Raw genomic sequence first — 26,130 nt, forward strand, 5'->3', positions numbered from 1 at the left:
ACTTGTAATAATATATGTTTAATTAAATAGGACTTATAAAGCTTATACAGGGCATTTAAACAGTCCTTATGAAGCTTATACAGGGCATTTAAACAGTCCTTATGAAGCTTATACAGGGCATTTAAACAGTCCTTATGAAGCTTATACAGGGCATTTAAACAGTCCTTATGAAGCGTATACAGGGCATTTAAACAGTCCTTATGAAGCTTATACAGGGCATTTAAACAGTCCTTATGAAGCTTATACAGGGCATTTAAACAGTCCTTATGAAGCTTATACAGGGCATTTAAACAGTCCTTATGAAGCTTATACAGGGCATTTAAACAGTCCTTATGAAGCTTATACAGGGCATTTAAACAGTCCTTATGAAGCTTATACAGGGCATTTAAACAGTCCTTATGAAGCTTATACAGGGCATTTAAACAGTCCTTATGAAGCTTATACAGGGCATTTAAACAGTCCTTATGAAGCTTATACAGGGCATTTAAAAAGTCCTTATGAAGCTTATACAGGGCATTTAAACAGTCCTTATGAAGCTTATACAGGGCATTTAAACAGTCCTTATGAAGCTTATACAGGGCATTTAAACAGTCCTTATGAAGCTTTTACAGGGCATTTAAACAGTCCTTATGAAGCTTTTACAGGGCATTTAAGCAGTCCTTATGAAGCGTATACAGGGCATTTAAACAGTCCTTATGAAGCTTATACAGGGCATTTAAACAGTCTTTATACAGGGCATTTAAACAGTCCTTATACAGGGCATTTAAACAGTCCTTATGAAGCTTATACAGGGCATTTAAACAGTCCTTATGAAGCTTATACAGGGCATTTAAACAGTCCTTATGAAGCTTATACAGGGCATTTAAACAGTCCTTATGAAGCTTATACAGGGCATTTAAACAGTCCTTATGAAGCTTATACAGGGCATTTAAACAGTCCTTATGAAGCTTATACAGGGCATTTAAACAGTCCTTATGAAGCTTATATAGGGCATTTAAACAGTCCTTATGAAGCGTATACAGGGCATTTAAACTGTCCTTATTAAGCTTATAAAGGGGATTTAAACAGTCCTTATGAAGCTTATAAAGGGCATTTAAACAGTCCTTATGAAGCTTATACAGGGCATTTAAACAGTTCTTATGAAGCTTATACAGGGCATTTAAACAGTCCTTATGAAGCTTATACAGGGCATTTAAACCGTCCTTATTAAGCTTATAAAGGGGATTTAAACAGTCCTTATGAAGCTTATACAGGGCATTTAAACAGTCCTTATGAAGCTTATACAGGGCATTTAAACAGTCCTTATTAAGCTTATACGGGGCATTTAAACAGTCCTTATTAAGCTTATAAAGGGAATTTGAATGTGTTCGGTGGCATGGTAGAGCTTTAAAACAAAACACTGACAGCACTATGACACATCTAGGCCACAGTATGCCGGCAGAGAGCGGAGCTGCTGCTGACTACAAATGATCTAACTATCAGTTAAGGCAATAGGAAAGATACTAATCAATAAGCTTGTCACTTCTATTCAAATTATAAAAGACTGAAGAGAAGAAACAACAATGAAGCGAGTTTCGATTTATTTGTTTCTCAAGTTCTCTTTTCTCTTGAGTATTATGTTGATAATGAGGAAAGCGCTCACTGGAGAAGCATAATGGAATTGATAGTGGCATTTTAAATATGTTTAAAAGTTCCTAGATCATAATTCCTATTAAGTTATTAAACATATTTGAGGTAATCATTCTATACAGATAACCAATCACACATGGTCTTTGTTCTGTAGGCTATAAAAGCGTCAAATTCAGCACAGCAATGAAAATATATTGTTAAACAGTAGTCTCCACTCTGAGACATTTGCATACAACTTATATAAAAAGGTTTAAAAATCAAATAAAAATAATTTACACAATTACCTATTCATTTCATATGAAACTTGAATCACAGATATTATCATAATTAGCACCCATTCTTATAGCCTCTTAATTTCATACAAGGGGTTTGTATTGACACAACAATACATAGGGCCTACATGCTCATCACACAGATATCTTAATCATGCTAAAACATTCATATAAATACATAATGTAGACAGTTTTTAAAACTTGTCAAAACACGTTTAAAACACTTTCAGCTGTCCAAGCTGTTTGCAGGGTAGTGGTTTCAATGAGGAGGGTATGGGAAGCTCATCTAGGCTGTCGGGGAACTGCTCTGGTGGAAGCTGCCTCAGAATTGTTTGCATAGCCATGAGAAACAGTGGAGCTGGCTTCTGTCCAACGAGGTATTTGAATTTGTCCTCACCTAGGACTTTGGACCAACAAACTGGGTCTCCTTCGAGCGCACTCTTCATTTTGAAACGAATCTCTGGCATAAACATTAACAAGTTGTCAAGACACAGCTTTTTGGGCCCAATGTTCACTTTGGAGTCCCACAGCTGTTCCAAAATGACATCCAATGGCGTCATACCGTTTTGATCTTCTGCCTGTGGCGAGGCGCCGTTGCCCAACAACAGAATAACGGACTCTGAGCGCAGGAGCTCACAGGCCAGATGCAGTGGAGTTTTACCGTCCTCCATGTGAAAACATCCGCCTCGGTTCATATATGACCGCAGACTAGGTAGTCGATGCGCTTCTTGCAATATGAGACCTAGTATGTCCCGTCTGTCATATCTGACAGCCATCGCCAAATGCGGGGCCGATGATGGACAGCAGCAAAAGCGCTCGCCGGGCATGGCCAGTGCTTCATCGGTGTAATGACTGAGCAAGTATTGAGCGTAGGCTTGGTGGTCATGTACGATAGCGTACAGTAATGCCTCCGAGGGAGTGTAGGATCTCTGGCTGGCGTCTTCCTCCCAGTAAAAAGTCTCCATTGTCCGCATGTCCTCCAACATCCAAACAGGCTTTAGATCCCGCACGGCCTGGTAGAAGAGAAAAGATTGGTATTTTCGCTGTTTGCATTTCTCGTCCGTATGGAGTCTACCATTGTTCGTAGCCGAAGTAGACATGATGATCTGAGGTCCGGTTGCTTTACTAATGCCCCTCGTTCGTGTCCTTCAATGAGACCGCAGTTCATGCATGTGCTATTTATAAAACATAAAATCGCACATACTGTCCATGGTAGCCTACTAGGTTAAAATACTTATATTGTTTGTATGTAGGCCGGACTATTCTAATACTTCGAACTATTATAATATACACGTTCAAGCACACACGCAGGATTAGCCTACATGCACACACATCGGCTACAGGACCCCCATTTCACAGCAACCGCCCCCAACACATATCTGAACTGGGAGTGGGATTTCCCTCCGCAGTACAGTGCTACTACGCAGGCGCCTGGATCTAATATTTTAACCAAATGTTCTCTGAATTAAATCGTAAAGAGGAAAGAATATGTAGGCAATAAAAATATGTTGAAGGCAAACAAAGTTATGTCAATTGGTATTGGTATGTTATGCAGATCATATTTACCACCCTCCTCCATGACCTCTTCAATGAATATCCCATACCTTATGAACAGGGTATGAAAACCATGATCAAAACAGTTTTTTTCATTCACATTCACCACAAATACCAAGGTATGAATACTGTTGTGTGCATGTTTTGTTGATCATCTGTATAATTACTATTTTTTGGATTCACAGACTTCACCCTCTCTACACCTCTGATGAATATAACAGGAAACCTGATCGCTCACAATGCCCTGCAAAATCATTCTGGCTATGGATACGGAGAACATCAACACACCAGAGGACTTGAGGCTCTGCAGGAAGTTGACCTCATATTTAGATTTTTTAAATTATGCTTTGCCACTAAAATCATAATAAACACTGAGAACTAAAATATTGGGTTATTTTTATGTGTATTATTATTATTAATAACAATATGAAAAAATATATAGGGAGGGGGTATTTTTTTATTTTTATGATTAACCCCAAAAGGTTATTCAAAAGGTTCTTTGAGGAAGCATTAAAACGGGTTCTTTAACAAACCCTTTTAAATGGTTCCTCGAAGAACTTATAGGGGTTCCCCCACAGTTTCAATTTAAAGAACCCCTAAAGGTTACTACAGGAACCTTTTCTTTTTATAAACAATAAAAACATCGAAACATCAGGTCTACAGTTTTGTTATAGACCAATGAGATTATCACTTCAGAAATCTTAACAAAAGTTTGTAGTTTGGATTTTCTTAAACAATAGGTCTAATGGAAAAACTTACAGAACTGACCCATTCAGTCCAAACATCTCCATTATTACAAAGTATGTATTTATTTAGGCATGTAAATCATTTAACCATTCAACCAATTTCTCTACTTTGGTTTTGCTTAGCTATAGCTCTCCAGGAGGCAGTGGCCGACAATTCCACAAATTAAAACAAATGGCCATGCTGATCATTGACAAAGTCTTGAAATATGCCAAGGAATACAACAAATAACAAATGTGGTTCCCACCTTAAACGAAGCACAACTTATAAAGGCTTTATAGGCTACACAAATGCTTCATAAGCACTACATAAAGGCATCATAAGCACTACACAAATACTTCACAAGCACTACATAAATGCTTCATAAGCGCTACATTAAAGACTTCATAAGCACTGCATAAAGGCTTCATAAGCATTACATAAATGCTTCATAAGCACTACATAAATGGTAATGCTTCACAAATAGTCTGTGTATGTCATACTCTATAAAGGTGTATAAACATATATTTTTATTTTTTTTATTTTATTTAACTAGGCATGTTAGTTAAGAACACATTCTTATTTACAAGGACGGCCTACCCCAGCCGAAACCTGGACGATGCTGGGCCAATGGTTTTTCAAAGACCCCCTTTTAATGGTTCCTCAAAAACCTTTGGGGGTGAATTTTTTAACGACCCCCCCTATTATTATTAATAATACGCATACCAACAATAATAAACACTGACAACAAAAATATTGTGTTTTGATTTTAGTGTGCAAAGCAGAATAAAAAAATCTAAATATGAGGTAAACTCCCTGCAGAGCCCCAAGTATAATGGGTATTGTCAAGGTTTTCGCTGCTGGTCATTTGAGTCAAGTGCAGGAGAGCAGAGAGTGGGTGATCAGGCGTCTTTATTTGCCAAGAGCAATAAACAGACGGGAGCAAAATCCTGTCAATACAACTATAAAGTCACCAAAATAATTCCCCAATGGGTACAGGCAATGCCCAGGGAGAAAACCCAGACTGACGCGATAAACATAAACCCAACACAAAACAATCCCACACAAAGACATGGGGGGAACAGAGGAATATATATACACAGTGTAATTGGGGAATGAAAACCAGGTGTGCGGGGAACAAGACAAAACAAACGGAACAATGAAACATGGAGCGGCGATGGCTAGAAGGCCGGCGTCGTCGACCGCCGAACGCCTCCCGAACAAGGAGGGAAGGCGACTTCGCCGGAAGTCGTGACAGGTATATCCTCTTGTGTGTTGACATTCTCCATATCCATAGTCAGAATGATTTTGCAGTGCATGGTGATCGAACAGGTTTCCTGTTATATTCATCAGAGGTGTAAGGAGGGTGAAGTCTGCGAATACGAAAAATAGTAACAGATGATTAACAAAACATGCACACGACAGTATTCATACCTTGGTTTTTGTGGTAAATGTGAATGAAAAAAACTGTTTTGATAATGCTTTTCATACACATACCTTGTCCATAATATAAAGGCCTATGGGATATTCATTGAAGAGGTAAGGGAGGAGGATGGTAAATGTGCTCTGCATAACATACCAATACCAATTGACATACCTTTGTATGCCTCCTCGTCTGTATATTTGCAGACACAGACACAAAAGTAAGCAGTTCAGTCATCTGCACCCAATACAGCTAGTCTACATCTTCTTACCTCTGTTGATTGATATCCATTGAATTGTGTCCAGTTTCTGTTTTTAGAAATATGAAAAGATATAAAGTATTACCATTAAAACAATATCAATTTAGATCACACAGGGGACAAACCACAACTTAAACTGAGATCTTCACATTTTTCAGTTAAGTGCCTGCACCTGCTGTCCTTTCAAATTAAAATCTAAATGTTTCTGTTTGGTAGTTTGGTCGTTTTGTAGTTAGTAGTTAGGCTCCTGCAAGAACCCCCACCAACTAAGGAGGTTCCTCGATGAGCCCCACCTTCTATGGGGTTCATGGAAGAACCTTTTGGGGGAAATGTTCAGTGCCATGAACCCTAAGGTTCTTCGATGAACTTTGAGGATCTGAGAGGATGTTGTTGAACTCCTAATTTTTTAGAGTGTATTCAGATCCCTTCACTTTTCCCATATTTTGTTATGTTACATCAATCTACACATCTACACATCAATCTCCTCATCAATCTACACATCTACACATCAATCTCCTCATCAATCTACACATCTACACATCAATCTCCTCATCAATCTACACATCGACACATCAATCTCCTCATCAATCTACACATCTACACATTAATCTCCTCATCAATCTACACATCTACACATCAATCTCCTCATCAATCTACACATCTACACACCAATCTCACACCAATCTCCTCATCAATCTACACATCTACACATCAATCTCCTCATCAATCTACACATCTACACATCAATCTCCTCATCAATCTACACATCTACACACCAATCTCCTCATCAATCTACACATCTACACATCAATCTCCTCATCAATCTACACATCTACACATCAATTTCCTCATCAATCTACACATCTACACACCAATCTCCTCATCAATCTACACATCTACACATCAATCTCCTCATCAATCTACACATCTACACATCAATCTCCTCATCAATCTACACATCTACACATCAATCTCCTCATCAAACTACACATCTACACATCAATCTCCTCATCAATCTACACATCTACACACCAATCTCCTCATCAATCTACACATCTACACATCAATCTCCTCATCAATCTACACATCTACACACCAATCTCCTCATCAATCTACACATCTACACATCAATCTCCTCATCAATCTACACATCTACACACCAATCTCCTCATCAATCTACACATCTACACATCAATCTCCTCATCAATCTACACATATACACATCAATCTCCTCATCAATCTACACACAATACCCAATAATGACCAAACAAAAACAGGTTTTTAGAAAAATTAATAAATATAATATTTGCACAAGTATTCAGACCCTTCATTCAGTACTTTGCTGAAGCACCTTTGGCAGCGATTACAGCCTCAAGTCTTCTTGGGTATGACGCTACAAGCTTGGCACACCTGTATTTGGGGAGTTTCTCCCATTCTTTTCTGCATATCCTGTCAAGCTCTGTCATGTTGGATGGGGAGCATCGCTGCACAGTTATTTTCAGGTCTCTCCAGAGTTAGATCGGGTTCATCTGGGCCACTCAAGGATATTCAGAGACTTGTCCCGAAGCCACTCCTGCTTTGTTTTGGCTGTGTGCTTAGGATTGTTGTCCTGTTGGAATATGAACCTTTGCCCCAGTCTGAAGTACTGAGTGCTCTGGAGCAGGTTTTTAATCAAGGATCTCTCTGTACTTTGGTCGGTTCATTTTTGCCTCGCTCCTGACTAGTCTCCCAGTCCCTGCCCCTAAAAAACATTCAAATTGTCACGACTTCGGCCAAAGTTGGTCCCTCTCCTTGTTCGGTTGGCGTTCGGCGATCGACGTCACCGGCTTTCTAGTCACTACCGATCCATGTTTAATTTTTGTTTTGTTTCGTCTTAATTATTACACACCTGGTTTAGATTCCATTAATTATGTTCCTTATTTAACCCCTTGCTTCCCTCTCTGTTTTGTGTGTTATTGTTTGTTATCTGGGTTCGTGTTTTGTACTCAGGAATATTATGTTTTTCCTGATTGGACCATTACTTCTATTTTTGAGTACATTTTCGGATTATTACTCATATCTGTGCCCTGCGCCTAACTCCGCTTTTTCCCATTCACCAACACCTTAACACCAATAGCATAATGATACCACCACCATGCCTCACCGGTTTCCTCCAGATGTGATGCTTGGTATTCAGGCCAAAGAGTTCAATCTTGGTTTCATCAGACCAAATAATCTGTTTTCTCATGGTCTGAGTGTCCTTCAGATGCATTTTGGCAAACTCCAAGCGGGCTGTCGTGCCTTTTACTGAGGAGTGGCTTCTGTCTGGCCACTCTACCATAAAGGCCTGATTAATGGAGTGCTGCAGATATGGTTGTCCTTCTGGAAGGTTCTCCCATCTCCACAGAGGACCTCTGGAGCTCTGTCAGAGTGACCATTGGCTTCTTGGTCACCTCCCTAACCAAGGCCGTTCTCACCTGATTGCTCAGTTTGGCCGGGCAGCCAGCTCTAGAAAGAGTCTTGGTGTTTCCTAACTTCTTCCATTTAATAATGTTGGAGGCCACTGTGTTCTTGGGGACCTTCAATGCTGCAGAATTTTTTTGTTGTACGCTTCCCCAGATATGTGCTCTAAGGACAATTCCTTCAATCTCATGGCTTGGTATTTGCTTTGACATGCACTGTCAACTGTGGGACCTTATATAGACAGGTGTGTGCCTTTCCAAATCATGTCCAATCAATTGAATTTACCACAGGTGGACTCCAATCAAGTTGTAGAAACATCTCAAGGATGATCAATGGAAACAGGATGCACCTGAGCTCATTTTCGAGTCTCACAGCAAAGGGTCTGAATACTTATGTAAATAAGGTATTTCTAAATACCTGTTCTCACTTTGTAATTATGGGGTATTGTGTGTAGATTGATGAGAAAATATAATAATTCATAAATTTTAGAATAAGGCTGTAACATATGAAAATGTGGATAAATGAAAGGGTCTGAACACTTTCCGAATGCACTGCTTAAAACCTCTTTAGGATGCTGCGAATTTTCGCATCTTTTTGTTAAAAATCGTGCAACATTTCAAAGTCCTGCTACTCATGCCAGGAATATAGTATATGCATATGATAAGTATGTGTGTATAGAAAACACTCTGAAGTCTCTAAAACTGGTTAAATCAAGTCTGTGGCTATAACAGAATGTGTTTAGGAGTAAAAATCCCTGGTAAAACTGTTTACCAAAAACACAAAAATAATATTAATCCGCCATTCAATGACCTGTTTAAGGCGACAGAAAATATATGCGAATCCCCTGTAAACGCCTACAGCTTCCACACGATGTCGCCATTGCTGTCAATTTCTGCCTCATTTATCCTTGGTTACGTCACAAATAGGCCCTTCCTGACTTGAGGCGCACCACAGGATGTTGTGAAAATGAAAACATGGCCGATGATTTCCAGACTTGCTGCTATCGAATACAGATCGCCCGTGATCAATTTTATAGATTATTAACGTTTATTAATACCTAAAGTTGGTTTAGAAAAGTAGTTTCAAGTGATTTGTAAAGGTTTATAGGCAACTTTTGTAATTTTAAAAAGTGACGTTGCGTCTTGTAAAGGGGCATTTTCCAGGAAATGACTGGCCTTCAGCAAATGACATTTTGGGTATACAATGACGGATTTAATCGGGAAAAAGACCCAATTGTGATGTTTATGGGACATATAGGAGTGCCAACAAAGAAGCTCGTCAAAGGTAATGAATGTTTTATATTTTATTTCTGCGTTTTGTGTAGCGCCGGCTACCGCAAAATCTGTTGTTTAGGTGACGTTCTGGTATTTTGGGGGGGGGTGCATGCTATCAGATAATAGCTTCTCATGCTTTCGCCGAAAAGCATTTTACAAATCTGACTTGGTGGCTTCACAACGAGTGTAGCTTTAATTCAGTACCTTTCATGTGTGTTTTAATGAAAGTTTGAGATTTATCGAGTACTATACTATAGTACTATAGGTGGCGCTCTGAAATTTCCGCTGAGGTGTTCCTGTGCAGGGATCACCTCGGTAAGAGGTAACTTAAGTAAACCCTTTTTGACCACACATTATACATGTCGTAAGGACTTTAGTTATGGCCTAGTTATCCTAGACATTGGTTCTTTATTCCTGTCTGCGCGATGTACTGAGAACCCAGCTGGCTGTATGGACGGGGACAGTATATCCATAGAGATCCATGATTCCGTGAAACAGAGTATGTTACAGTTCCTGATGTCTCTCTGGAAGGAAATCCAGGGGTAAGTTCAATTGCCCTGGGGGGACCCACCAGACTCACCAATCCTGTAGAGGTTAACAGTGTGTAGGAGAGGTCAACCGATTAATCGGAATGACCGATTTTTCAGGGCCGATTTCAAGTTTTCATAACAATCGAAAATCTGTATTTTTGGACTCCGATTTGGCCGATTTTTTTTGTACACCTTTATTTATCCTTTATTTAACTAGGCAAGTCAATTAAGAACACATTCTTATTTTTGAATGATGGTTTAGGAACGGTGGGTTAACTGCCTTGTTCAGGGGCAGAACGACAGATTTTTAGCTTGTCAGCTCGGGGATTCAAACTTGCAACCTTACAGTTAGCTAGTCCAATGCTCTAACCACCTACATTGCACTCCACGAGGAGGCTGCCTGTTACGCGAATGCAGTAAGAAGCCAAGGTACGTTGCTAGCTAGCATTAAACTTATCTCATAAAAAACAATCAATCAATCATAATCACTAGTTAACTACACATGGTGGACGATATTACTAGTTTATCTAGCGTGTCCTGTGTTGCATACAATTGATGCTGTGCATATTCTCGAAAAAGGACTGTCTCGCTCCAATGTGTACCTAACCATAAACATCAATGCCTTTCTTAAAATCAATACACAAGTATATATTTTTAAATCTGCATATTTAGTTAATATTGCCTGCCAGCCTGGCTCATTGCGAACTCTGTGAAGACTATTTCTTCCTAACAAAGACAGTCAACTTCGCCAAACAGGGGATGATTTAACAAAAGCGCATTTGCGAAAAAATACCAATCGTTGCACGACTGTACCTAACCGTAAACATCAATGCCTTTCTTAAAATCAATGCACAGAAGTATAGATTTTTAAACCTGCATATTTTGCTAAAAGAAATACAGGTTAGCATGCAATATTAACCAGGTGAAACTGTGTCACTTCTCTTGCGTTCATTTCACGCAGAGTCAGTGTATATGCAACAGTTTGGGCCGCCTAATTTGCCAGAATTTTACGTAATTATGACATAACATTGAAGGTTGTGCAATATAACAGGAATATTTAGACTTATGGATGCCACCCGTTAGATAAAATACGGAACGGTTCCGTATTACACTGAAAGATGATAGTTTCCAGATTCGACCATATTAATGACCTAAGGCTCGTATTTCTGTGTTATTATGTTATAATTAAGTCTATGATTTGATAAAGAAGTCTAACTGAGCTATGGTAGGCACCAGCAGGCTCGTAAGCATTCATTCAAACAGCACTTTAGTGTGTTTTGCCAGCAGCTCGCCGCTGTGCTTCAGGCATTGCGCTGTTTATGACTTCAAGCCTATCAACTCCCTAGATTAGGCTGGTGTAACCGATGTGAAATGGTTAGCTAGTTAGCGGGGTGCACGCTAATAGCATTTCAAACGTCACTCGCTCTGAGACTTGGAGTGGTTGTTCCCCTTGCTCGAGGGTGGCTGTTGTCGATGTGTTCCTGGTTCGAGCCCAGGTAGGGGCGAGGAGAGGGACGGAAGCTACAGTGCCTTGCGAAAGTATTCGGCCCCCTTGAACTTTGCGACCTTTTGCCACATTTCAGGCTTCAAACATAAAGAAATAAAACTGTATTTTTTTGTGAAGAATCAACAACAAGTGGGACACAATCATGAAGTGGAACGACATTTATTGGATATTTCAAACTTTTTTAACAAATCAAAAACTGAAAAATGAAGATGTTCATCAGTCAGACGTCTCCTGTGAGTTGTTTTGGTCATCTTCATTGAGGAGAAAAGTTGCTCGCATAGATAAGTGCTGCCGAACATGGAGAGCATCTGAGCAGCTTGGGTGCGGAGCTGAGGCATTGTGTCAGGGATGAACTGTGGAAACTGTGCGGCGCCCAGAGCATCATACTTTGACTTCAGCGTGTCGTTGCACTGGAGTTCAATCAGCTCCATTTGGATGTTGGTTGGTGCATTTTCCACATCAACTGCGAAGGGATTACTAAGCAGTTCAAACTTGCATTTCTGGGCATCGAAGTCGGCAAATCGCCGGCTAAACTCAGCGGCGAGAACACTGAGTTTTTCAGCAAACTGTGCGCATGGGAACACGGCGGTAGAGATATGCGCTTTTATGGATTGGCAGCAGGGAAAATGGCAAGGGTTTCCTTGCAGCATCTGATTCTCCCACAGGCACAGTTTAGTTTTGAAGGCCCTCACTGCAGCGTACATGTCTGTGATGATGCGCCCCCGCCCCTGAAGCTGCAGGTTCAGCGCATCGAGATGGCTCGAGATGTCACAGAGAAAGGCCAGCTCACACAGGAACTTTTGCTCCCGGAGCTCTGCTGTATCCTTCCCTTTGGTTTCCAGGAATTGACATATTTCCTCACACAGCTCGAAACATCTGTTCAGTACTTTTCCTCTGCTTAGCCATCTCACCTCTGTGTGATACGGCACGTCTGCGTATTCCGAACCACACTCCTCCAGAAAAGATTTAAACTGGCGGTGATTTAGACTTTTGGCTCTTATAAAGTTAACTACCTGTGTTACTGTGGTCATAACATGTTCCATCTTTAGGGCTTTGGCACACAGTGCTTCCTGATGTATGATGCAGTGGTAAACAGTTAGCTCACCTGCACAGTTCTCTTCCCGCATCTTCTCCCGAACCATGCCCACCAGTCCACTCTTTTTACCGCATATCGCTGGCGCACAATCTGTCGTTAATCCAACGAGTTTATCCCACGGCAGCTTTATTTCAGTTACACATTTGGAAACCTCCTCAAAGATTTCCTTTCCTGTGGTTGTGCCATGCATTGATTTGAATCCTAATAGCTCCTCCGTAACACACAGATTTGAGTCCACTCCACGGATGAAGACTGACAGCTGAGCAGTATCAGATGCGTCGCAGCTCTCATCCACAGCGAGGGAGAACGCAACAAAATCTTTTCCCTTTTCCATCAGCTGGTCATACAGATACTGTGTTCCTGCTCAGGCTCACGTTTGAAAATGCTTGTTTTTTCTCTGGGCATACGAGGTCACAAACCTTCATCATGCACTTTTTCATGAACTCTCCCTCATTAAAGGGCCGGGCTGATTTTGCGATCTCTGCTGCCACTATATAACTAGCCTTTACAGCAGCCTCGCTTTGTGATGTGGCTTTTTTAAACATATTCTGTTGTGAAACCAAACTTATTTTCATCTCCTCTACTTTCTGGCTCCTTTGAGTCATGTCCAGGTCCTTGTATTTGTCATGGTGTTTCGTTTCATAGTGTCGTCTAATGTTGTACTCCTTACTTACAGCCACGTTGACTCCACAAACAAGACAAACAGGTTTGTCTTTTACATATGTAAACAGATATTCTGCCTCCCACTTGTCCAGAAAGCTCCTGTTTTCTGCCTTTCTTTTCACCATTTTTGGGAAGGGTTAGCTCGCTGACAGTTGTAGCGTCTATGTTGCTATGACTACTGTCACAGAGGAGAGAGCGTTTCTGGGTCCTGTCCTGATTGGCGCGCGAAAACAGCAGAGCATTATGGGATTCGTAGTATTAGTGGTGAATGCGCTGTATAATACCGGCGGGCCAGCTCTAGTAGTAATTTGGTATTGTCTCGCGGGCCAAATATAATTACCCCGCGGGCCAAATTTGGCCCACGGGCCAGAGTTTGACACCCATGCTCTAACCCATCAGAGGTAGTAATCACACTGGTGGGGAGAGGGGGCTTCTTCTTACCAAACCACATGAACTTTGTTTTGGAGGTGTTCAGAACAAGGTTAAGGGCACAGAAAGCTTGTAGGACACTAAGAAAGTGTTGTTGTAGAGTGTTTAACACAAAATCCAGGGAGGGGCCAGCTGAGTATAAGACTGTATCGTCTGCATATAAATGGATGAGAGCGCTTCCTACTACCTGAGCTATGTTGTTGATGTAAATTGAGAAGAGCATGTGGCCTAGGATCGAGCCTTGGGGGTACTCCCTTGGTGACAGGAGATGGCTGAGACAGCACATCCATAACCTGAGCGACAACCAGATTGCATACCAGAGAGAATACTATAGACATCAAGAAAGCCAGTCGGTTGATTGTTGCCATGTTTTTCTAACACTTTTGATGGTCAGGGCAAAATAGAAATTGGTCTATAACAGTTAAGATCAGCTCTATCTACCCCTTTAAATAAAGGATGCATCGTGGCTGCCTTCCAAGCAATGGCATCCTCCCCAGAGAGGAGAGACAGGTTAAAAATGCCAGAGATAGGCTTGGTGATGATAGGGGATGCAACCTTAAAGAAGACCGGATCCAAACCAGATGGTTTTTTGGGGTCAAGTTTAAGGAGCTCCTTTAGCACCTCAGACTCAGTGACTGCCTGCAGAGAGAAACTTTGTAGCAGGGCAGGGGAAAAAGAGGGAGGAGCATCGGGGCTAGTTGCATTAGAAGGGGTCGGAGATGAGGAAATGTTGGACGGGCAATGAGGCATGGCTGAGTCAAATAGGAATCCTGACTTAATGAAGTGGTGATTAAAGAGCTCAGCCATGTGCTCCTTGTCAGTAACAACCACATCATCAACATTAAGGGACATGGGCAGCTGTGATGAGGAGGGTTTATTCTCCAGGTCTTTAACTGTTTTCCAGAAATGATTGGGGTTAGACCCACAGAGAGAGAGAACTGCTCCTTTGAGTAACTGACTTTGGCCTTCCGGATAGCCTGAGTGCACTTATTTCTAATTTGCCTGAACGAGAGCCAGTCAGCCAAGAGTATGCGTGGGCCAAGCCTTTCACCAAATGGAATTCTTGATGTGGAGTAACTCTGACAGATCACGGTCAAACCAAGGGATGAAACTGTTTTTAATTATAATTTTCTTTATGGGGGCATGTTTGTTAACAATACCACTGAAAATATAAAAAACGAAGGTCCAAGTGTCTTCGACAGAGCTGATTCTATACCAATTTATAGAAGCTAGGTCATGAAGGAAGGCTTGCTCATTAAAGTGTCTATGACAAATCAGGGCAGGTCGTTTCACTGAGCAGCCATCACGAACACAGGCTGTAAAACAGTCATCACTAATGTCATTACAGAAAACACAACACTGATACCTATCAGGATTATTTGTGAGGATAACATCAAGGAGAGTAGTCTTTTCTTGGTGTTTGTAATCATACTTTGTGTGATTGATAATAATCTGAGAAAGATTTAGGGAGTCCCATTGCTTTAGGACTTGGTCAGGGGGTTTAAGAATGTCCCAGTTTTGGTCGCCTAGTAGGACACATTCAGACTTAGTGTAAGGGGTCAGGAGAGAGTTTAGGGAAGGTAGGGTAGAGGCCAGTGCAGATGGTGGACGATAAAACCCAGCAACAGACTTGCTGACAATCGAGCACTGAAGGTGTTTCTTGGTCAAGATTGCCACTACACCACCTTTGGAAGATCTGTTTTGCTGAAAAAGGTTAGAACCACAAAAGTTAACATCAGTGTTCAAAACACTCTTTCTTAACCAAGTCTCAGTAATGACCAACACATCTGGATTGGAGCTGTGAACCCACACTTTCAATTGATACATTTTAGGTAATAAGCTTCTAGTGTTAACATGCAGAAAACTTAGGCTTTTGCGAGAGCAGAAGTCAGAATTGGGTCTAGCAACAGTAGATTGCCCAGTCTGTACATGCACATTTCCAGATATCATCAGCAGTAATACAATCAGGGCATGGACAGGGACTGCTCTGCGGTGTTAATTTTTTTATGACATTAAGATGATATTGTACAGCAATTCATCAGGTAACATGAATACAAAGTTGGCAAGAGGTGGTTAGAATAGGATGGGAGGCCAAGAGTCCATGTAACCAACAGAGAGTCAGAGTCCCGAATGTGGGAACAAACGTAGTCTGTCCCATGGTTGGGTAAACAAGCAACTTCATAGTCAACAAAGCATGCAGGAGTCATGAGGCAAATAACATAAAACACAATAAAAAATATAACAACTTAGGGCCAGCCATTGTATGTTCAAAGAGTCACTTGCCCCAACAAGATAACTTGAGAGAGTACCTCTCTATGAGTCCAGTAGGCTATAAAAGTATGAGATAAAATAAACAAATAAATAGTAGGCCTATACTAGTTTATTGAAGTGTTTCTGAGTAAGCTCACATAATAAGCTTCACAAGTTAATTAGCCAACTTAAAATTCTGATCAGTCCAAAGTCTGTGGTGTGTGTGTGTGTGTGTGTGTGTGTGTGTGTGTGTGTGTGTGTGTGTGTGTGTGTGTGTGTGTGTGTGTGTGTGTGTGTGTGTGTGTGTGTGTGTGTGTGTGTGTGTGTGTGTGTAAGTGTGTGTAAGTGTGTGTGTGCCGAAGGCGTCCATCCTAGCTCGCTCAAAAATGTCGAAATCGAAATTACAGATTGTCTCTTATCCGCTTGTCGTCCCCTCACGCCATAATTTGTACATCTCAACTGTCAGTAGAAACCACATTTGTTAAAGCAAGTCAGCCATATCAGCTATGTTTTTTTTAAAGGAAGTAAATGAGGCTGAATGAATTGTTTTGCTGCCAGAGTAGGCTCCGCTGATAGCCAGCGATAGCAGTGGTAAGGATTCACTCTATTGTGCTGAAAAGTAAGCTGCTTTTGGGGTAGCTTTATATAGACCCTAACAGTTTGTGGGCACTGTTTGTCATCTTTATAGTGAAATGAATGTATTGTTTAGTGTTGTGTAATGGCTTGCTGGCATGCATGCCCCACCAAGATTTACATGCAAAGATCGCCACTGTAGCTTACCCAACCCATTTGAACATAGTCAATGCTATTATCAGTTGAATACTATTCAAACTACCGTTCAAAAGTTTGGGGTCACTAAGAAATGTCCTTGTTTTTGAAAGAAAAGCTATTTTCTTGTCCTTAAAATAACATCAAATTGATCATAAATGCAGTGTAGACATTGTTATGTTGTAAATGACTATTGTAGCCGGAAACAACAGATTTTTTATGAAATATCTACATAGGCGTACAGAGGCCCATTATCAGCAACCATCAATCCTGTGTTCCAATGGCACGTTGTGTTAGCTGATCCAAGTTTATCATTTTAAAAGGCTAATTGATCATTAGGAAACCCTTTTGCAATTATGTTAGCACAGCTGAAAGCTGTTGTTCTGATTAAAGAAGCAATGAAACTGGCCTTCTTTAGACTAGATGAGTATCTGGAGCATCAGCATTTGTGGGTTTGATTACAGGCTGAAAATGGCTAGAAACAAAGACCTTTCTTCTGAAACTTGTCAGTCTATTCTTGTTCTGAGAAATTAATGTTATTCCATGCGAGAAATTGCCAAGAAACTGAAGATCTCATACAACGCTGTGTGCTACTCCCTTCACAGAAGATCGCAAACTGGCTCTAACCAGAATAGAAAGAGGAGTGGGAGGCCCCGGTGCACAACTGAGCAAGAGGACAAGTACATTAGAGTGCCTAGTTTGAGAAACAAACGCCTTACAAGTCCTCAACTGGAAGCTTCATTAAATAGTACCTGCAAAACACCAGTCTCAACATCAACAGTGAAGAGGCGACTGATCAACTTGATGTTATTTTAATGTACAAAAAATGTGCTTTCTTTCAAAAACAAGAACATTTCTAAGTGACCCCGAACTTTTAAACGGTAGTGTACCTCACGTTGCTGAGCAAAAAAAAGGGAACATAAGACATGAGGAAGGGAATGAGAGATAAAACAGAATGATGTAACTTACACCACTGCCTGTTTCCTCCATTTCATGTGTTCATTTCCTGGTTTAACTATCTAGTTCTTCCCTCAAAATAAAACAGGACAGTAAGCATGTCATGATGTAGCTTATTCTATTTGTTTTATTCTGTGGGTAATGACAAGCACATTACCTAGCATTAGTGTTAGTTGACTTGAAGGACTCTCTCACTCCTCAAATTCTCTCCAGCAACATAAAACTGTCTGATAAGAAAATGCAACAATCGAATGGCTAAAGCCAAGTGGTGCAATACTGTCGACCAACCACACATGCATGTAAATGAAGGACAACAGGAGTCAATGAACTAGTCAATGAACTAAATATATAGCTAGCTATGTATGAAATACTGTGAATACTGATACACTGGGTCAAAAGACAGGAGCCCTGTGCTAAATAAGTGGATTAGAGAAATGTGGTTTGGGTTGCTAGCTAGCAGCCACAGTTAGCTGTAGATTTAAGGGCTCCTCTCTGCTGCTATAGTAGTGGCTTGCCCATGGGTTTGCCTACTCCTGGCTGGCTACGAACGTTAGCTAACTAGACAACAGAGAACACGCAACCACCAGCAGAGAAAACAAATATTTGTATAACTAACCATGTTTCTCACCACAGCAGAGCTGGTTAGGCTGTTTTCATGTTATCCAGAGCCTTAATGACTGTAACTGTGCTGCTGGCAACAATTTAATTACATTTTTTTGTTGACATTTACTGACACCGGGCAACCAACTTTAAGGTGTCATTACCAACTGGACTGGAGTGTGGACCTCAGTTCATCTTTCAATCACCCACTTGGGTATATGCTCCTAAAAACCAATGAGGAGATGGGAGAGGTTTATTTAACCTTTATTTAACTAGGCAAGTCAGTTAAGAACAAATTCTTATTTTCAATGACGGCCTAGGAACAGTGTTAACTGCCTGTTCAGGGGCAGAACGACAGATTTGTACCTTGTAAGCTCGGGGGTTTGAACTTGCAACCTTCCGGTTACTAGTGCAACACTCTAACCACTAGGCTACCCTGCTACCCTACCCTGGAATTGTAACAGATTAAGTCCACAAAGATTCTTACTGGATATTAATGTCAGCATCACTACAGCCCGGAGTGGATCTCTTTAATTCTCAACCTTTATGTTGCTTTTGTCAATAAGCATGTAAGGAATATAATTTTATTCAATCACATGAAGGACAAAACACTCACTGTACAGAAAAGGATTAGACTGTACATGTACGTCAGTTCACATAAGTTATTGAGTAAACAATATGCCAAGCAATATGCCAAGCAGTCAAATGCACTTGGTATTTTTTTCAATAATATTACAGACAAGACAAATGGTAGGCTATAACATGGGACACATTATAGTAGCATATAGATAAATACATGAGTTATATTGTCACAAGTAGGATATTTAATTTATTTACGTTAGACATTTGGATCACAGTTAGGCCTATATAATTAGAGGCTTTATCTGTGTCCGGGAAACTGTCCTTTAAGTACCCCAGACACCAGTTATGGGGTCAAGACCTCTTGAGTGGTGCAGTAGTCTAAGGCCCTGCATCTCAGTGCTAGAGGCATCACTACAGACCCTGGTTCGATTCCAGGCTGTATCATAACCAGCTGTGATTGGGAGTCCCATAGGGCGGTGCACAATTGGCCTAGCGTTGTCCGGGTTTGGCCGGGGTAGGCCGTCATTGTAAATAAGAATTTGTTCTTAACTGACTTGCCTAGTTAAATAAAGGTAAAATATAATTTGCCTATATGACCAAGGAGAGTGATGGAGTGCTGCATCAGGTGACCTGGCCTCCACAATTACCTGACTTCAACCTAATTGAGATGGTTTGGGATGAGTTGGTCCACAGAGGAAAGGAAAAGCAGCCAACAAGTGCTCAGCATATGTGGAAACTCCTTCAAGACTGTTGGAAAAGCATTGCAGGTGAAGCTGATTGAGAGATTCTGCAAAGCTATCATCAAGGCAAAGGGTGGCTACTTTGAAGAATCTCAAATATAACATATATTTTGATTTGTTTAACACCTTTTTGGTTACTACATAATTTCATATGTGTTATTTCATAGTTTTGATGTCTTCGCTATTCTTCTACAATGTATAAAATAGTAAAAATAAAGAAAAACCCTTGAATGAGTAGGTGTCCAAACTTTTGACTGGTACTGTTGATAATCTTAGAAATATATATAAACAATACAAAACATGCACAAACATCCACAACATCACCTCTGCCCTACCTGCACACACCCATGTCTCCAGTGCCTACATCACTCTCTGCCACATGGCCTCAAACTGCACCATTTTGTTTCTCTCCGTCACCCACGCACTTTCCACATTTAGATAATGAAGCATTTTTATATTTCCATTGTTTTAATGATGGAGGATTAGTTGAGTCCCATTTTGTAAGTACATGTTTTTTCAAGATGATTGACTGACGAGAAAAGCATCATCCAACCCATCGGATATCTCACTGAACACTCATATGCCATGTCTTGAAATATGCAGACAGACCAGTGGCGATTTTAGCATATAAATCTTGGTGGGGTAAAAAAAACAAAACAAGTGGGATGCATGCCAGCAATGCCACTACACAACACTAAACAATACATTAATTGCACTATAACGGTGACAATCGGTGCCCACAAACTGTTAGGGTCTACATAAAGCTGTACAAATAGCAGTCCCAACTGTCACGACTTCCACCCAAGTCGGCTCCTCTCCTTGTTAGGGCGGCGTTCGGCGATCGACGTCACCGGCTTTCTAGCCATCGCCGCTCCATTTCTCATATATCCATTTGTTTTGTCTTGTTCCATTACACACCTGGTTTTCATTCCATAATTACTGCGTGTATTTAGTCCTCTGTTCCCCACCATGTCTTTGTGTGTAATTGTTTATTGTTATGTGGATTTTTTCAGGTGCTATACTTTTGCTATGTTCCTGTTTTTGGTACGTTATTGTTATGTGCTGTCATTTTTGGACCGGAATTAAAGTGCGCCTGATTAAAGTGCACCTGACTTCGCCTCCCGTACACACACCTGACAGAATTACACACCGAACCATGGAGTCAGCAGGAGCAGGGACCCCGGTTAGAGGAGTCGAGGAGTGCATCCAGGAACATTCGGCTATGTTACATCATCTTGGTGCCATGATGGATCGCGTTGTCCAGACTATGGATCGCTGGGAGAGACAGGAAGTCTCCCCAGTGCCTCGACCAGCGCATCCGGGGTTAGCTCTACCCATCCCGTCCGGAATCAGTCCCAGTGGGATGCGTCTCTCCCTTCCCAGGGAGTATGATGGGACGGCAGCACAGTGCCAGGGATTCCTCTTACAACTGGACCTCTACCTGGCCACTGTGCACCCAGCTCCCTCAGAAAGGGAGAGAGTGTCTGCCCTCGTCTCATGCAAACGCCGTGTGGGGAGAAGGAGACGCGGCGTTGGAGGAGTACACCCAGAAGTTCACCCGTCTTTGACCATCCGCCCGAAGGTAGAGCGACGGGAGAACGGCTCTTTCATTTGAGGCAGGGGACGAGGAGCACCATGGAATTCGCCCTGGAATTCGCCCTGGAATTCGCCATGGAATTCCAGACCTTGGCAGCCGGAGCAGGCTGGAACGACATGGCCCTCATCAACCACTATCGGTGCAGCCTGCGCGAGGACGTCCGATGTGAGCTGATCTGCAGGGATGCCACATCTCGTTCGACCAACTGGTGGATTTGTCCATCCGGTTGGATAACCTGCTGGTCACCAGCGGACGTCCAGAGGGGGCTCTGTCGGTGCCATCTTCTAGCAACCCTGCTCCAGTGCCCATGGAGTTGCACCATCTGTGGCCGCAGAGGGCACACTGCTGTTTGTTTCCCTGATTTTCCCTGCATTCCCAGCATAAGGCGCTTGTTGATTCTGGCGTAGCTGGGAAATTTATCGACAGAGTATTAGCCCTTAGTTTAGGGATCCCCATTATTCCTGTAGTTAGACCGTTCCTGGTTCATTCTCTGGACAGTCGACCATTAGGGTCCGGGCTAATCAGGGAAGCCACCATCTCCTTGGGCATGGTGACGCAGGGGGTCACAAGGAGAGAATCAGTCTCTTCCTCATTTATTCTCCTGCATTTCCTGTGGTACTAGGCCTTCCCTGGTTAGCTCAGCATAACCCCACTATCTCCTGGCAACAGAGGGCTCTCACGGGGTGGTCGCGAGAGTGTTCGGGGAGGTGTGTAGGGGTTTCCGTTGGTGATACCATGGTGTAAGGTCCAGACCAGATCCCCACTGTGCGCATCCCCCCAGAATATGCTGATTTGGCTCTCGCCTTCTGTAAAAAGAAGGCGACTCAATTACCATCTCATCGACGGGGGGATTGTGCAATAAATCTCCTGGCAGACACAGCGCTTTCCAGGAGTCACGTGTATCCCCTGTCACAGGCGGAGATGGTGGCTATGGAGACATATGTCTCTGAATCCCTGCGTCAGGGGTACATTCGGTCCTCCACTTCACCCGCCTCCTCGAGTTTCATTTTTTTTTGAAGAAGGATGGAGGTCTCATCCCGTGCATTGATTATAGAGGTCTCAATCAAATCACAGTGAGGTACAGTTACCCGCTACCTCTTATCGCCACGGCGATTGAGTCAATGCATGGGTCACGCTTCTTCACGAAACTGGATCTCAGGAGTGTGTACAACTTGGTGTGTATCCGGGAGGGGGACGAGTGGAAGACAGAGTTTAGTACCACCTCGGGGCATTATGAGTACTTAGTCATGCCGTACGGGTTGATGAATGCTCCATTAGTTTTCCAATCCTTTGTAGATGAGATTTTCAGGGACCTGGACGGGCAGGGTGTAGTGTTGTATATCGATGACATTCTGATATACTCCGCTACATGCGCCGAGCATGTGTCCTTGGTACGCAAGGTACTTGGACGAATGTTGGAGCATGACCTGTACGTCAAGGCCGAGAAATGCCTGTTCTTTCAGCAGGTCGTCTTCTTTCTAGGGTATCGCATTTCCACATCAGGGCTGGAGATGGAGAATGACCGCATTTCAGCCGTGTGTAATTGGCCGACTCCCACCACGGTAAAGGAGATGCAGCGATTTTTAGGGTTTGCCAATTACTACCGGAGATTTATCCAGGGTTTTGGCCAGGTGGCTGCTCCCATTACCTCATTGCTGAAGGGGGGTCCCGTATGGTTACAATGGTCGGCTGAGGCGGACAGAGCTTTTGGGCATCTAAGAGCTCTGTTTACTTCGGCTCCCGTGCTGGCCCATCCGGATCCCTCTTTGGCGTTCATAGTGGAGGTGGACGGGTCCGAGGCTGGGATAGGAGCCGTGCTCTCACAGCTCTCGGGTACGCCACCAAATCTCTGCCCCTGTGCTTTCTTCTCGAAGAAGCTCAGCCCAGCGGAGCGTAACTATGATGTGGGGGACCGGGAGCTGTTGGCTGTCGTTAAAACGTTGAAGGCGTGGAGACATTGGCTTGAGGGGGCTAAACACCCTTTTCTCATCTGGACTGACCACCTTAACCTGGAGTACATCCGGGCAGCGAGGAGACTGAATCCTCATCAGGCAAGGTGGCCCATGTTCTTTACCTGTTTTGTGTTTACCATGTCCTACAAACCAGGTTACCAGAATATGAAGGCAGACGCACTGTCCCAGCTGTATTTCACAGAGGAGCGGCCCATGGATCAGACTCCCATACTCCCGGCCTCTTGCCTGATAGCACCGGTCGTGTGGGAGCTGGACGCGGACATTAAGCAGGCGTTGCGTACAGTGTCCTGTCAGGTGTATGTACGTTCCGTCTGCTGTTTGTGACCAGTTGATCTATTGGGCCCACACGTCACCCTCCTCTGGTCATCCGGGGATCGGTTGGAGGGTGCGCTGTCTGACTGGGAAGTACTTGGCTAAGGACGTGAGGGTTTATGTTTCCTCCTGCTCGGTGTGTGCCTAGTGTAAGACTCCGAGACACCAGCCCAGAGTTAAGCTACACACCTTACCCGTTCCACAACGACCTTGGTCACACCTGTCTGTATATTTTTTAACCAATCTACCTTTTTCACAGGGAAACACTACTATCCTGGTCCTTGTGGATCATTTCTCTAAGTTCTGTCGTCTCCTCCCTCTGCCCGGTCTTCCTACAGCCCTACAGACTGTTGAAGCCCTGTTTACTCACGTCTTCCGGCACTACGCTGTACCTGAGGATATAGTGTCTGATCGGGGTCCCCAATGTTTTTTAATTAAAGAGTTTATTCCCAACTTCCCAGTTGTCTTGAACTCACTGAAGTCACAAAGTATGCTTCATTGACAGCATGGCTAATGTTGAATGTTTATTATTTTAAACTTGGAAAAGAGCCCACTAATCCCAGATTTGGGACCACACATCCACTTCATTGAATAGCAGGCTAGGGATTGCTTTGCAATGCTTGCAGTTAGCCACTATCACTGATTCCTTCCAAACCACTCATTGTTGAATTTGTGATTTCCAACTTGTTGTGTAATGTTTATGTCCAATGGCAGATGAGCACCGATATGTTGTATCTATAATTTTCTCTTCATTTTTTCTCTTCATATGACAAGGATTAAAAAGGATTTGCCAGTACATTTTTGACTTGATTCATGATGATGACTGGTAGCTAAGATTTTGAAAGTATGATGTTCAGTCCAATCAAAGCTACTGTAGATACAATGTGATTTGAAGTGATTTTACCTCTGGCCAATGACCTTGAACATTCTTGAATGGGCACTTCTAATGTAACTCTATGGCAGCACCCAAGGGACTAGAATTTTCTAGCTCTACCCTTAGACTTTATTGGATATTTTTTAGGTATTTTGTGTAGATTGATGAGAAAAAAACGAACTATTTAATCAATTTTAGAATAAAGGCTGTAACTTAACAAAATGTGGAAAAAGTCAAGGGGTCTGAATACTTTCAGAATCCACTGTACATAAGCAGCGTTTCAAATTTGGGAAAGATAATTTTCACCACAAAAATGCACCTTTATAATAAAAGCATTACAAATATAATCACATTTGCGGTCACTTTGATAATGGTGTTTTCCGCTAATGTTACATTCAAGCTTATGTGTGGCATGTGGCATGTCTGCTCTTATAATGTGAAGAAATAGCCTAATAGTTTATCAAAATTTAAAGCTTAACGTTCTGATCTGCTGCGTCAGCCACATTGTAACAGTTTTGACTTGAGGTTATTTTTTTATAGGGGTGCCAGGTAGGTTGTGCCTACCAGAGAAAACATTGGTTTCTCCTTTTAGGTTGGGAGGGAATGAGTCCCATCTGGTCCGTCAAGTCTACACCATTACAAAGGACTTATGTAAACGTCAGAAGGGAAATCAACTTTTCATAAACCCTTAAAACATTGAAAGAACTTCAAAAACAACTATTCTTTTGCGTGGGTTGTATTAGCAACATCAATGGATTACACACATAATAATAATATAACACAATGAGTTCTGGTTCCTCCAGAAATGTCCTGTACCTCGGGCCTAAAAAGAGTCCAGCCCGGTAAAGGAGTTCAGTGAACTCAAGTGACTTTTGTCACGCAATGTTTGTCCGTTCATTCCGTGTAGCGTAAACCCAGTATTAAATCATACAATCAATATAACAATTTTACCACAGAACTTTAAAGCGTATCTGCTCTTACTAATTCCTCAACTACATCCAACTACATAAATCATCACCGTATACATCATATCAAAACAAATGAAATACCGTATACCAAAAAGGTGGTAGTCAGTCGGTCAGTCAGACAATCCAATCCGCCAACAGATCTCCAGCGGAGAAAGGCCACGAAGAATAGAGAGGAGTAGTCCACGGACGCAAAGAGTGGATCTGATCCTGGGTAAACTCTCAGGCTACAAAACACACATTTAACAGCAACAAAACAACCGGAATAGAGAAGCTTCGGGAACACATCCTCAGTCACGTCTCCATCACAAACGCCACTTTTGAGCAGCTGATGCTGGCTATTTAATTGGGAATTAAAGGGAAAGCACCCTATTGGAAGGAGAAGCACTGAGACGGCTCAAAATAATTCAGGGCCGTCACACACCCCCTCCCCTGGAAAAAGCCGACCATTGCCCTGGAAGGCACATCTTGGTCGGGGTAACCGAGAAAGGTCTCCTCATCACTTTCCTCTACAAAAATTCTCATGACTTTTTGGAGCTCACGCTCCTCAGCTGAGGGGTCACAGGCCTTAAGGTGTGAGACTTCTGGGTCTGGGAATCCGAGAAAAGTCTCCTCACTTTCCTCTTCAAAGATATCCAAGATCTTGCGGCGCTCAATCGCCTCCAATTCCTCAGCCGAGGGGTAACAGGCCTTAAGGCGTGAGACATGGAC

At 42.3% G+C, this 26,130-nt stretch overlaps 1 protein-coding gene across 1 annotated transcript; it reads right to left on the reverse strand.

Annotated features, from left to right (window-relative positions):
- Window positions 1-1,384: 1,384 nt before the first annotated feature.
- On the reverse strand, window positions 1,385-3,262 carry LOC139407862 (ankyrin repeat domain-containing protein 9). Its single transcript, XM_071151732.1, has one exon. The coding sequence runs from the start codon at window positions 2,999-3,001 to the stop codon at window positions 2,117-2,119; it is 885 nt and encodes a 294-aa protein (XP_071007833.1). The 5' UTR covers window positions 3,002-3,262; the 3' UTR covers window positions 1,385-2,116.
- Window positions 3,263-26,130: the final 22,868 nt, after the last annotated feature.

The sequence above is a fragment of the Oncorhynchus clarkii genome, chromosome 4, assembly GCF_045791955.1.
Source record: "Oncorhynchus clarkii lewisi isolate Uvic-CL-2024 chromosome 4, UVic_Ocla_1.0, whole genome shotgun sequence".
Lineage (NCBI taxonomy): Eukaryota > Metazoa > Chordata > Actinopteri > Salmoniformes > Salmonidae > Oncorhynchus > Oncorhynchus clarkii.

Bases quoted from the DNA above. Each gene is read 5' to 3' on its own strand.
- LOC139407862 (XM_071151732.1), bottom strand. From the start codon at position 3,001: ATGTCTACTTCGGCTACGAACAATGGTAGACTCCATACGGACGAGAAA.